At 40.1% G+C, this 15,000-nt stretch overlaps 1 protein-coding gene across 1 annotated transcript in view; it reads right to left on the reverse strand.

Annotated features, from left to right (window-relative positions):
- Positions 1-15,000, reverse strand: part of LOC138195822 (sickle tail protein homolog) — a 35,812-nt gene that overhangs the window by 12,734 nt on the left and 8,078 nt on the right. Inside the window, exon 2 of the mRNA XM_069145506.1 lies at positions 11,954-12,240. Within this exon, the coding sequence (XP_069001607.1) occupies positions 11,954-12,070 (117 nt within the window). The 5' untranslated portion in view covers positions 12,071-12,240. The remainder of the gene's footprint in view (positions 1-11,953; positions 12,241-15,000) is intronic.

The raw sequence follows: 15,000 nt of genomic DNA on the forward strand, positions 1-15,000 counted from the left end.
TTGATTGATGTGATGCCAACAGTGGGTTTGTACTAATGTCCATTCTCACCATTTCCTTTTGATTTTTCTAGTGAATAATCGGTTTAGTTATCTAAACAGCAACTGTATTCAATATTGGAAATGGATAAATACATTACTTTTAGTGATAGATTTATTATTATGGATTTTAAATTCATAACCATAAATTTAATCTAATCACTTATGATGAACTTGAAGTATTTAAGTCTCAAAAAAGGCACTGCAGTTCAACAATGGATAACAGAGATTTTAAAGTGATGAGTTGCAGCAGGTAAACCACAGAACCACAGAAGTATGTTGTATTTGAACCCTATAACGTCATTAAGCCTTCATAGCCCTACATCCAGGTCGCTGCGCTAGCTAGCAGTATTCTGCAGATATCAAGCTGATGTTTGGTGAAACTCAAACTCCAGAACCAAGTGAATGAAAATATCCAGATTAAAGACAGCAATGTGTCAGATACTGTGGAAAGAGTACCAGAGTAATACTGTCTATAGAGCGCATTGCATTATGGGATGCTTGCAGCCTAAAAATTCAGAGGATAGTGAGTCTTTTGAGACTGGTAATAGAAAGTCTTTCAGAGTCTGACATGTTTCAGCAGGAAAAGAACAATAACATCGGATATGATTCCAATTCATTTCAGACTCCTGGTGTTGTGACTCGCTGGTGAGACTGATGCTGCCTTCAAATGGAAGTCGTGAGCTCGTGGTTACAACACGGGAAGTCGTGTGCACCGTATGTTTGGCATTCAAGTGGTTAAATTGTAAAAACACAATATGGAGGGCGTCTAGAGGCCACAGAGGCTAACAGTTTCATACGGACTCTCTTCTGAACACGGTGGATATGATCACGTGAATGCAGCATTACACAGATACCTACCTGGAGCAGAGACATTGATCATGTCACTAATAACACCTGTTGTTCTCCTAAAAACAAGTCCAAATGTGTTCTGTGAAAAAGGTCCGTAGGAAACATCAGGTGACCGACTGTTGGCTTCAGAATAACTTTTTACATGAACTGCTGGATGAACTGCTGCGCTTAACTTTTTTTTATTTAGCTTACAATACATGCTATAAAGGAGGAGACCAACTGTGGCTACTTGTGCACTAATGCATCCCTGTACCATCACAGATGCTGGCTTCAGAACTGAGCTGATAACAAGCTGGATGGTCCCTCTCCTCTTTAACCTGGAGGATGCAGCGTCCATGATTTCCAAACAGAATCTCAGATTGTGATCCATCAGACCTCAGGACAGTTTTCCACTTCACCTCAGTCCATCTTCAATGATCTCGGTCCAGAGAAGGCGGTGGTGTTTCTGGATCATGTTTCTATCTGGTTTCTTCTTTGGAGAGTTTTAACATCATTTGTGGATGCAGCCATGAAGAGCTCTTCTACTAATAAACTGCTGATGAAACTCAATATCCTGAACTCGTAGTTAAGAAAACAAGTTTGTTTACCCCGTCTTCCCTCCAGCGCTGGCATCGTGAGGTGGAGGTCTGTCTCAGACAGATTTCCCTTCCTACACAACGCTCAGCCGCCAGTCAAACACATCCTGAACCCGACCGGCTTCCTGTTTGTTGGTCCGTTGAACTGCTCTGCTCTCCTCAGGGGGGATTTCCGATGGATTACAACACCAATGCCCCAAAACTCTCAACTGAACAGTCAAAAAATGTTGCACTCTGGGAAGGTCAAATAAATATGTTTATATTTCTGCTGAATTTCAGGCTCACTGGTGCAACCAATGGAAACGTTTAGTAGCACTGTGGAGCCCTGAAGCTGTCTGCAACACAGCAGCAACTGGAACTCATTTTTACTGACATGTTGATGAATGTGTATCTGACGAACAGCGAACTATCTATTACACAACCAGTAGCTCCACCCCAGAGATATGATTGGTCAAGTGAACAAATCATCATGACATCACACCCTGCTCATCACTAGATATATCTGTCTGTTTGAAGTGATTTCTGCTGAGGAAAAGATCTTCTGTGAGGGAAGAGGGCTCACTCTGTCACATCGCTTTACAACCATGAGAGGACTGCTTCTACAGCTCAGTCAGTGTGAGATGTCTTCTCTGGATTACAGTCACATTCTTAAATCAGATCATATCAGATCACATGAGTGAAGGATTATAGAATTCAAACTTTTGAACTATGATCCTCAGTTTTTGGTTTGAATAAGTTGTGAAGAATGGGGGAAAGTCTCCAATCCAAATCATGATTTTACAACATCTACAAAGTGTACAATGTAATGTGTGTGGAGGTCCAGTCGAGACATTTATACTGGAAGAATTTTCTATTACAATAAACAGATTTTTCTGGTAATATAATTTGTTCTTTGTTTGTAAAGTCTGATGCTACATGTGATGTCTGTGTTTGGTCATCAGCTTTAATGTGAACAAACGCACATGAGGATGAATCAAAATCAAGTTTCATTTTGGCTTTTTATCAAGTCCCTTTTCAGTTTACCTGAAACCTCTCAAACTTACAATACTGGAAACATAACTTCCCTGTCACATGGACAACGTGCCAACACTGCAGAAAAACTCAGGCAGGGAAGGATTCAGAGAAATCAGATCAAATTACTCAGTGAATATGGGGCAACCTCATTTAAATGCAACCGACCTTTTGTCTACAAACTGACATGTCAGAACATGTATGTGACAGTAAAATCAGCTCATGAGTACAAAATATCAACAAACACACATTCTACTGAAAACTACAACTCTCAATAATCTGATGAAAATCTTATTTATAACACACTTAATCACACACTGAAGGGTCAGCTGCAATAAAACATCTGCATCAAAGATAGTTACAGCCTATTTTCTACCAATGTTAAAGGTTCAATGTGTTATATTCATGTCCTGTGTTGTAATACCACTCAATACATCAGGAGGCGCTAGTGAGTCACTGCAGTGTCCAAGCAGCCTGTCTTCACTGATTCTCACAGTTTTGGCAGCTTGGTAAAATTTTGCATATTCTTGCCTTTAGTTAGAGTTTTTTTAATAACTGATCCACTAAACAAAATGGTGATTGGTTAAGTCTGTAGTTTACGTTATAGCCTGTTTATCTAAGGTTTTAGCAAGAACATAGTAAAGAGAAAACAACCACAGGAAAATCACATTTTGACACCATTTGTAATATATTTCCATACAGCTTGTGTGGTCATGAGCTGCATCCATTCAAATAGTGCTGACAAGGTCAGAATGACTTGTTTGTTTTCTGCATAAAATGACCTCGGGTTGGTCGATAGACAGATGACGAGCTACTTGAGTTGGGTCACATAGAGTATATATATTCTAACTGGTCTGAACTACTTCATTAAATAGCAAACTAATTATACAAACACTGTCAGTAATAATATACTTTGTTACCGTCATAAGTTTTTGCTTTAGAGATGTCAGTTCAGCATCGAACTTCATTTCTTTAGTTGCACAAAGCTGTTTCTAGTGCAGAGCAACGTCAGTGTTAACCCTTCGAGGCGATGTCCAAGGTCATTTCATGACCTTCACCTTTAAGCTCATATCTCGGTCATTGTCGGGGCAAACCATTCATGCTATATCTGGGCTTTTTTAGGACAGTTTAGACCATCGTGAGACAGGTTAGTTTTACCCTACTGATGATGTGTTGTTGCAATAGTAATCCTGCTCAGTACGAGAGGAACCGCAGGTTCAGACATTTGGTGTATGTGCTTGGCTGAGGAGCCAATGGTGCGAAGCTACCATCTGTGGGATTATGACTGAACGCCTCGAAGTCAGAATCTCGCCTAGACGTGATGATACCGTAGCGCCGCGGAACTTCGGTTGGTCTCGGAGAGCTGTTCGTGACAGGGCTGGGCCGGATGATGGTCGCCCCTCTCCTATCTCGCACTGCATGTTTGTGGAGAACCTGGTGCTAAATCACTTGCAGACAACCTGATTTCATACGATACCTCACGCATCTTCCTGTGATGAAAACTCGCTGCCCAAGTCAACCAAGAAGAAAGGGTAGAAATTTGGATGCAATTTGTGTCCATCGGTTTCTGAGGGTTCCAATCCGGTTTTACCAAATCAAAAAAAAAAATCCTGTTTTCCAAATCAAATATGCATATATATCTATATATATTATATATAATCAAAAGACTGGTTTTAGCTTTTATTTTACATTATTTATATGCAACTAAAATATATATAGAGATATATTTTAGTCAGTCTTTTGATTAATGGTCATGAAACAGCAGTTTCACTCTTGGTAGACTTAACATTAACATACAAACATTATGGGGTTCAGCAATATTCACAAATGTTTGATCCTGTTTTCTAAATGATACTTTTTTGGTACCAGTTCATCACAGCACAAATATGTTTTAATACAGTTCAGAGGGTGAGAGTTTATCCTGGGTTATTATATGTAGCTAATGTTTACAGCTCTTCTGAACAACATGCAGGCTGTTAGTAGATGCTGCCGTTTACAGATGCTCCCTGAACACCTCATATGCAGTCGACGTCGCTAGCTGCACAGAGAAGCTTCAGGTTCTGCAGCTCTTGCAGTCAGCCGGTTGTGTGGCCGAAAACCAGTTTGAAAAGAGTCAAATGGAAGATTTATTGAAATTGAAACAGATTTTATCTCTGTAAGAGCTCACTGCCTCTGATGAGACTTTATTCTGTGTAAACGTAGCTAAAGTTATGCATTTAAAAAAATGAAAAGATATTAGTGTTGACAGCAAGAATACTGAGTAGAGATAGTTAAAGTTTCCTGTTCTGGTTCTTCATACATGCTGTGAGAAACTAAACTAAAGATGTTAAATCTCTGTAGAACGAGTCTGGAGGATGAAGTTGGGACTCTGATATGAAGGATTAAATGAATCCCTTTCAGGGTTAAAAGCTGCTTGAAGCCTCACTCATTATATTCAAGTGAGCAAATAAGTGCCTGCCCCACCCAACCACACCCAACCACACCCAAACACACACATCCTTCATCCTTAAACACACGGCGGGTCGTCAGTGAGCCATAATCCTGAAAACGTGATCATCTTCTCTGCTTGTTTACGTCTTCCTGCTGCTGGTTGTCGTATTCTCATTATCAACTCAATGCAAAGTTGATCTGCTTTACTCACAACTGACATAGATATGAAACGTCTGTACCACAACCTTTTTGTTTTAAGAGATAAGACGGAGTCATCACATCCTCTCCTCTAAAATAAATTAATTGTTGCTGCAGCGCTCCGACTTTAATATTTGAATAGCAGCATAGCGCCGCTTCTAAATGCAGATAGTGAAAACTCTGTTCACTCCTTTTCAAACCAGTAATGTTGAAGATATACTGTACATGCTGTTTGATCTGCAATTCCTGTTTTTTTTAAATCCCTCGACAGTTAGTGTTCACAATTATTTTGATAACATTTTCAATCGATACCATTATACTAGACATGTACATTGTCTAAAAAAGAATACATTAACAAATCTAATTGTGAATATTTCACCTATAAACATTCTGTGGCCTCATTCAAATAATATGATGATTACTTATTAAACAATGTTTTCTATGTTAATTTTGGTCTCCTTTTGCATCTCAGTAATAAAACATGTTATTTGGAGGTACCAGTGAGCTCAGTGTTATTGCCCTGTAGACACTCTGTCCCCTGATTGGTTGAACACACTGTAATTATGACTCAGCTCACAACATCTTCAGACAGCTGTAATTACAGGTCCGAGTGTAACTTCACGATCAGCTGGCAGGTGTCTTCGTTCCTGTCTACATACCTGTGATATGAAGCCAATAGAAACAAAGCAGGAGGAACTCAACTCTTCAGGAGGCGCTTTTTGACCATCTCTCAACTATCAGCTCTTTTAATTAATGCGCACAAGATCAGTTTCTATAAAGAGAGACAGCTCAACAGTGTTTCTCCTCTCAGCATGAAGTTCACCTGCTTCAACTGTCAGCTGACCGACTATAAAGTCGATTGCATCCTTGCAGTTAGCATGCTGCTAACGATATAATCTCAATAGTATCGTTATTGTCTTTTACGAACAATAATCCTTTACATCTCTTGAATTACAGCTGGATTTAGTTACCAGAGTTGTTGGTAGCCTTATTGTTGGCGTAGCCACCCCAGCCAGTCTGACTAATTGATGACAGATTTGGATATGATCAGAATGTAAAGGCTTTTATTTTGAAGGACATAATGTAGGTCTCTCAGGTCCCCGACCCCAAAACCTCAGTATCTCTACAACCCTGTGTGTGTGTGTGTGTGTGTGTGTGTGTGTGTGTGTGTGTGTGTGTGTGTGTGTGTGTATGTGTGTGTGTGTTTTCTGTATGACTGCACTCAGCAACACCTGTTGATGCATATTTCTCTTTTGCGCTTTCACTTTTAAGACTGTGTTGTAATTGTGTTGTCTCAGGATATAAAACATATTGTATATGAAATATGCTGTAAAAATAAAGTTAGACTTGACCAACTCTCCGGAGGACGTTACGTTTGTTGTTACTTGATTTGTTTGGTCTCTAACTGACACAATGAGAAGCTGTCAGACAGAGCAGCCCGCACGGTGGAATGTTGGTGAAGCAGCTCCAGGTTTGCTGGTGTTCACTGAACGTTTGCTGTCTAAACTCTGCTGAGTGCCAAGAAGCCAACAAAGACTCCATCAGCTGGCTGATGAAGTTGTATGCAAACATGAAAGGATCTTACCTGAAGGAGATGGGTCACCTCCCAGTGACGAGCGTTCCTCTCAAAGTCTGAAGATTGAACTAAGATCCAGTCTGGAGGAAACGTCTTTGTTTCTGTCAGCATGTCTGTGTCACACTCAGGTGCTTTGGCAAACCCAACCCCTCTGTCTGTGTCTGTGTCTGTGTGTGTGTGTGTGTGTGTGTGTGTGTGTGTGTGTGTGTGTGTGTGTGTGTGTACTGTTACAACACAGCTCCTCCACCTCAGCACATAATGCCGGCTTTACCAGTCTGACAGGCACACCAGTCCAAGCTGTCAACGTTACAAACCGCACAAGACACTGCATATATTCAGTCATGACACCTCAGCCCTCACAGTTTATATGTCATATCATATTGGTACATAACTGTCTTTTATTATTCTTATATTATTCATCAAGCAGATACAAATCTTACAGGCTTGTCCTCATTCACCTTCAAAGATCATTTGTGCTGATGCTTGTGGAGGTTTGTCTTCTTTTTTCTTCCTGTCCTCCGTCCGTCCTGCTTCATAAACCCTGTTTCTATCTTCAGTTACATTCAGTATTATTACACAACCCTCATCTCCACATAGGAGACACGTTCAGGTCCCAACCGTAACCTCTGAGACAAAGTTCTGGTTGGGCCCCAACTGGTCCTCATAAAAAGCTTCATTATTTCACCAGCAGTGCAGAAACAAAGCAGCACTTTAGAGCTGAGATGACAGATTTATCAACTAAAAAAACAAACATCTAATCAACAAGCAATCTGTAAAATATTTAGTTTCAAACGTTCCAAAAATAAATAACTGAAATAATCCACAGAATGTGAAGAAATATTCGGGATGACATGACATGTCAGAGACAAATACTGAAGTTAGCATGCTAACCAGCTCGCCACGGCCGTCCTGTCTTGTAATACCACTTTGTACCACAAGGGGTGAAAGTGAGTCACTGTAGCACGACTGTAAGGAAACACTTTGCAAAATTAAACAAAACCAAATCGTTAAATCAGGAGATAATTTATAAAGGAAGTTTATAGTGTAACATCAGGGATGTTCTGTACATCAGGACGAAAACAAACGGGGCAGTTGACCATCAAAACGTTTTTGGTAATGGTGTCTCCATCTTCACTGGACCACTGTGTGCAGGGTGCACACGAAACTTCTTTACCTATCAAACCTCTGTGTAACGTTACAGACAGCGTTCATATGTTCAGAGCACCAACTATTTATATAGTTCAGTCATCTATCATCCAAACGGAAGGAAACAAACCCGGCGTCCTGACAGCGGTGGACAATTCAAAATGGATCTTTAGTGCAGCTGGTGACGACACAAACGGTACTGATGAATATTTTTAAATGGTGTCGGTTTGTTGTGGCCGGTGTCCTGTCACTTAACAAACTATAACGTATATATATATATATATATATATATATATATATAAAAGTTGATCAGTTTTCGTTTTAGTTAAACTCTTTTTTTGTCTTTTTTTTTTAATACAAGTTCCTCCAACTAGATTTTGTTCAGTGTTTCACATTCTATTTTAGTGGTACAAATGTTTTATTGTGAATATGAAAGCAGCTCGACTGGTTGCTGCTCCGAATCTGTTTTGCCCTGATTTTACTGATCCATGAGTTTTTAGTCTCACAGATTTCAACAGGAATACTTTTTTTTCTAACCTCTGTCCACCAGGGGGCGACATGTGAGCCAAAATGCTGAGAACAGTTTTACTGGGGACACAAACACAAAAAACAGGATTGTAATCTGAAAATAAATGCGGAATTTAAAGACAAATATAATATATACTGTTAAATGTATTTTGTTGTTGTTTTTTACATGTATGGTGTCAGAATTCAATATTTTGTCTGAATGAATTGTGTTTCCAGAATCGAGCTCATCACTGCTGTCAGAGGATGTCAGCATGTTTGATAGACTTTTACATTCATTCAGTTCAGTTTAAATCATATAGTGACAAATTAGAGGTCATCAGTGCACTGAACACCACCAACAGTAGCAGACTGCTGCAGGCTGGCCACCGGGTCACTACTAACATTACAACCACTATTAGAACTACTGACTACTAACACTACTGACTACTAACACTAATAACTACGAACACTACTGTCTACTAAAACTACTGACACTACTAACCCTACTAACTACTAACACTACTAACACTACTGACTACTAACACTGCTAACACTACTGACTGCTAACACTACTAACCCTACTAACTGCTAACACTACCAACACTACTGACAACTAACACTACTGACTACTAACACTAATAACCCTACTGACTACTAACACTACTAACCCTACTGACTACTAACCCTACTGACAACTAACACTACTAACTACTAACACTAATAACCCTACTGACTAGTAACACTACTAACCCTACTGACTACTAACCCTACTGACAACTAACACTACTAACACTACTAACCCTACCGACGACTAACTCTACTGACTACTAACACTAATAACCCTACTGACTACTAACCCTACTGACTACTAACCCTACTGACAACTAACACTACTGACTACTAACACTAATAACCCTACTGACTACTAACACTACTAACCCTACTGACTACTAACCCTACTGACTACTAACACTACTAACCCTACTGACGACTAACTCTACTGACTACTAACACTAATAACCCTACTGACTACTAACCCTACTGACTACTAACACTACTAACCCTACTGACTACTAACCCTACTGGCAACTAACACTACTGACTACTAACACTAATAACCCTACTGACTACTAACCCTACTGACTACTAACCCTACTGACAACTGACACTAGTAAAAACTACTAACCCTACTGACGACTAACCCTACTGACTACTAACACTAATAACCCTACTGACTACTAACACTACTAACGCTACTGACTACTAACCCTACTGACAACTAACACTACTGACTACTAACACTAATAACCCTACTGACTACTAACACCACTAACCCTACTGACTACTAACCCTACTGACTACTAACACTACTAACCCTACTGACAACTAACACTACTGACTACTAACACTAATAACCCTACTGACTACTAACACTACTAACCCTACTGACTACTAACCCTACTGACAACTAACACTACTAACACTACTAACCCTACTGACGACTAACTCTACTGACTACTAACACTAATAACCCTACTGACTACTAACCCTACTGACTACTAACACTACTGACTACTAACACTAATAACCCTACTGACTACTAACACTACTAACCCTACTGACTACTAACCCTACTGACAACTAACACTACTAACACTACTAACCCTACTGACGACTAACTCTACTGACTACCAACACTAATAACCCTACTGACCCTACTGACTACTAACCCTACTGACTACTAACACTACTAACCCTACTGACTACTAACCCTGCTGACTACTAACCCTACTGACTACTAACTCTACTAACCCTACTGACTACTAATCCTACTGACAACTAACACTACTGACAACTAACACTACTGACTACTAACACTAATAACCCTACTGACTACTAACACTAATAACCCTACTGACTACTAACACCACTAACCCTACTGACTACTAACTCTACTGACTACTAACACTACTGACTACGAACACTAATAACCCCACTGACTACTAACACTACTAACCCTACTGACAACTAACACTACTGACTACTAACACTAATAACCCTACTGACAACTAACACTACTGACTACTAACACTAATAACCCTACTGACTACTAACACCACTAACCCTACTGACTACTAACCCTACTGACAACTAACACTACTGACTACGAACACTAATAACCCCACTGACTACTAACACTACTAACCCTACTGACAACTAACCCTACTGACTACTAACACTAATAACCCTACTGACTACTAACACTAATAACCCTACTGACTAATAACCCTACTGACAACTAACACTACTGACTACTAACACTAATAACCCTACTGACTACTAACACTACTAACCCTACTGACTACTAACCCTGCTGACTACTAACCCTACTGACAACTAACACTAGTAACACTACTAACCCTACTGACTACTAACACTAATAACCCTACTGACTACTGACACTACTAACCCTACTGACTACTAACCCTACTGACTAGTAACCCTGCTGACTACTAACCCTACTGACAACTAACACTAGTAACACTACTAACCCTACTGACAACTAACACTACTGACTACTAACACTAATAACCCTACTGACTACTAACACTACTAACCCTACTGACTACTAACCCTACTGACAACTAACACTACTGACTACTAACACTAATAACCCTACTGACTACTAACACTACTAACCCTACTGACTACTAACCCTGCTGACTACTAACCCTACTGACAACTAACACTAGTAACACTACTAACCCTACTGACAACTAACACTACTGACTACTAACACTAATAACCCTACTGACTACTAACACTACTAACCCTACTGACTACTAACCCTACTGACAACTAACACTACTAACACTACTAACCCTACTGACGACTAACTCTACTGACTACTAACACTACTAACCCTACTGACGACTAACCCTACTGACTACTAACACTAATAACCCTACTGACTACTAACACTACTAACCCTACTGACTACTAACCCTACTGACAACTAACACTGCCAACTAAATAAAACATGTCATCTAAATATGTTCATATTGTGGCACAATTCGCTCTTAAAATATAAAACCAAACCGGTCCAGCTAGCCTCCTCTAGGATTGTAAGTGCGTGACTATCCGTGGTGTTACGGTACGGGTGCTCGGAGCGACCAAAAAGGACCAAAAGAGACCCGACTTCACCAAATGGGTCATTTAATAGAACTAGAACAAGTAGAAACTACATTATATTACATATTAGATGAAACTCTATTCTAATTCTATATTCTTATTAAATAGGCAGAATTATATTTCTAGTGATGAGCAGGGTGTGATGTCATGATGATTTGTTCCAAATGTTTATTTGGCCAATCAGATCTCTGGGGCGGAGCTACTGGTTGTACAATGACCAGTATGAACATACTGACTAACTGTGACAACTTGTTGCTTCAAGGTTAAAATTTCTGTGCTTCTCAAATAACAGTGAGATGAAGGCGGCCGTTATGTTTCTGTTCATGATGAGTCTCAGAGGGGTCTGACTCTCTGATCCACATACAAACACAGGTTTCATGCTGTTTACTGTCAAACAGTCCAGCAGCTGATGCCGAGCTGTGACTCTTACCTGCTCCCTCAGGCGGTCCTGCTGTCCCATGAGGATGGCAGCGTGGTGAGGGTACTTCATCCTCAGGTGGTCCAAGAACACCTCCTTCTTCCTCTCCACATCGGCGTGCTGCATCATCAGGCTGTCCAGCTGGACGTCTCTGGCTGCAGCGGGGGCGTGGCCTCGAGGGGGGGGGCTCGGACCGTAGGGGGAGCAGTCAGGGTTACCGAGGAGGCGGCCACCGCTCGGCTGGTTCCCCGCAGCAGAATCAGAACCGGAGGAGACTCTGGATGGGGAGTTTCCAGGATCTGAGACGGATGGATGAGACGGGAAAGGAGTAAGGAAGCAGGAAGAGAGGACAGAGGGAAGGAGTGAGGAAGCAGAAAGGGAGGACGGAGGGAAGGAAAGGGAGGGACAGAAAAAAAAAACATTCATATGACAAGATGAATCTGCCAATTACAGTTAAAGGAATTAAAGCATGTGGCTGGATTTTACAAATAATTACAAATAAGTAATACAAATAAATCTTGGTTTTGTGTATTTGTGGTCTGTTAGAAACTCCTCACTTTAACACCTTAGTCCCTCCAGGAAATCACAGTAATTAATATCAATTCGAGCGATGTCTGTAAAATTGGCGGGAGTTTCTAATTTTTTTAATTTCTTGCAATTTATTCCAGAAAAAAAGTTGGTCTTCAGAATCTGAAAGTATTCACAACAAAGTAAATCTTTTCAAACAAAACTCTCTTTATTAACAACAACTCCTCATTTCCACTCAGAAAGTCTCTGCTCCTGTTTTCATCACCAAATAAAATCTGTTCACCAGAGGAAATAGGAAGTGACGGGGTTTGTGGGAAATGTGGTCTTCACATTAAAACTCCTCAAATTACGTAGACATTTTTGACAAAATCCGCCCCAAAATCAAACATTTTTGATTACAACTTACAAAAAAAAATCAGCAAAATGTTCTGGCAGCCATTTTCACTTTATTGATGGTCGATATTTCCATCCATCCATTATCTATACCTGCTTTATCCTGAACAGGGAGAGCATGCAGACTCCCCAGAGAAAGGCCCAGGCCAGGAATCAAACCCAGAACCTTTTTGCTGAGGCGACAGCGTTAACCACTGCACCACTGTCCCGCCATAGTTGATATTTCATATATTGTAAATCCATGTGATTGTTGTTCAATTCACAGATTCATCGCGAGATATTAAGGAATCACAAATAAAATTAACTCTTGTCTTTGGTTCGTCCACATCTCTGATTGGTTGTTTCTGCTCTCAGATGATTGATCATGTGATAACGTGAGTGTTGCTCTCACTGTCAGTAGAAGAATTAATGTGTTGATTAATGAGTTTTTATTGTTTAAACTTGATCCACTTTTTTTACTCAGGCTGACACTCCATTCATGCATTTCAAAGTGCAGATTGTATAAGTTGAATAAATTACAATTTAGGAATATCGATGGTTTTATTAACTAATCAAGCAGCTTTCTACCAACCAGTATCCACTCTGAAATGTAGTCTTATATGGAAAAACAACCTGACATGGAAAAGTAAATGAGTACCTCAAACACGCTTTCAAATAAAGTAGTTTTGTAAAGAAAACAGATTGATGTTTGTATGTGTTTGAACTCAGTCAGAATAATATCTTAGTTTTATTCTTTTTCTCTCTCCATCATAAGTCCAATGATGTCTAATATTAAATCTAGGAATACTCTTTTCTAAATATTCAGAAAACTAAATTTAGTTGATTAAGTAATAAGGATAAATATAGATATATGAATCTGTGTTTATTTGTCAGTGTGGATGGGTTGCTGTGTGGTTTCAATGTTTATGTGCATCAGTATGGAGATAAGTGCTGTGATAATGCAGGAACAATATGCAGCTCTGCAGATGATGAGAACAACAGATTCAGGAGGAACTAAAAATAAAATGCAGCACCGCGTCCATTCAGCGTCAGATGAGCCGCTGAGGGATCGTCATATGACGAAGAAAAGAGCGGGAACAACGACTTGCAGCAGCTTACAGGCTGAGAACCTGATGTCTTAAGAAAAGAGCTCTCAGGAGGTGACGATGTTCGATTCTTCTCAAGTTAAGAAACAAGACTGGATGTAAAGGGAAGGAATTATCTGATCAAATGCTGCCAGCACTTTAAAGACGGGCAGTTCAACCCTCACAGGAAGTCTGAGGCTAACAACACGTGTCCAAGAACATGTCTCCGAGAACACGTCTCCGACAACACGAGAATACGCATCCAAGAACACGAGAACAAGTCTCAGAGAACACAAGAACACGAGAACATGTCTCAGAGAACACAAGAACACGAGAACACAAGAACACAAGAACATGTCTCAGAGAACACAAGAACACAAGAACATGTCTCAGAGAACACAAGAACACAAGAACATGTCTCAGAGAACACAAGAACACAAGAACACAAGAACATGTCTCAGAGAACACAAGAACACAAGAACATGTCTCAGAGAACACAAGAACACAAGAACACAAGAAAACGTCTCCGAGAACATGAGAGAGACCACGTCTCCGAGGAGGACCGGTGTGAGATGACAGTTTCACAAACATGTTAAAAGCCATGCAGCAGAGTTTTTACAGCTGCCACCATCACAAACACATCTTCTTCAGTTACAAACTCACTTTAACAAAACTGTTTTCATGTCGCAACAATATTTTTCATATCATTTTATTCTTATTTCTTTTTGCCAATTCAGTCTGATTTCACAAAAAGGTTTTAAACAACACGTCTCATAACATGCTGTTATAGGCCGAGGCTGCTGGAGGACCTCGTTACATGCTGAGCTTCTTTTCTTTCCTCCTACTCTTTAACTGACTCATACCTCACCATCTTCCTCTCTCCCATAGTTTCTTCTTATTATCTGTTGTCTCCATTCAGTTCCTTCACTCGTGTAGTTTCTGTTCTTTCTTTTCCAGATGTCCCGTCATGGAGCTGCATGTCTCTGCTCTGTGATTGTCGTCTCCACCAACAGTTCTTCTCTTCTATCTCTATGCTGTCCTTTTCTCTCTCTGCTCTCCTCTCACCCCAACCGG

This window comes from Embiotoca jacksoni, unplaced genomic scaffold (genome assembly GCF_022577435.1).
Source record: "Embiotoca jacksoni isolate LCO1_2020_lvr unplaced genomic scaffold, fEmbJac1.0.p SCAF_127, whole genome shotgun sequence".
Classification (NCBI taxonomy): Eukaryota; Metazoa; Chordata; class Actinopteri; family Embiotocidae; genus Embiotoca; species Embiotoca jacksoni.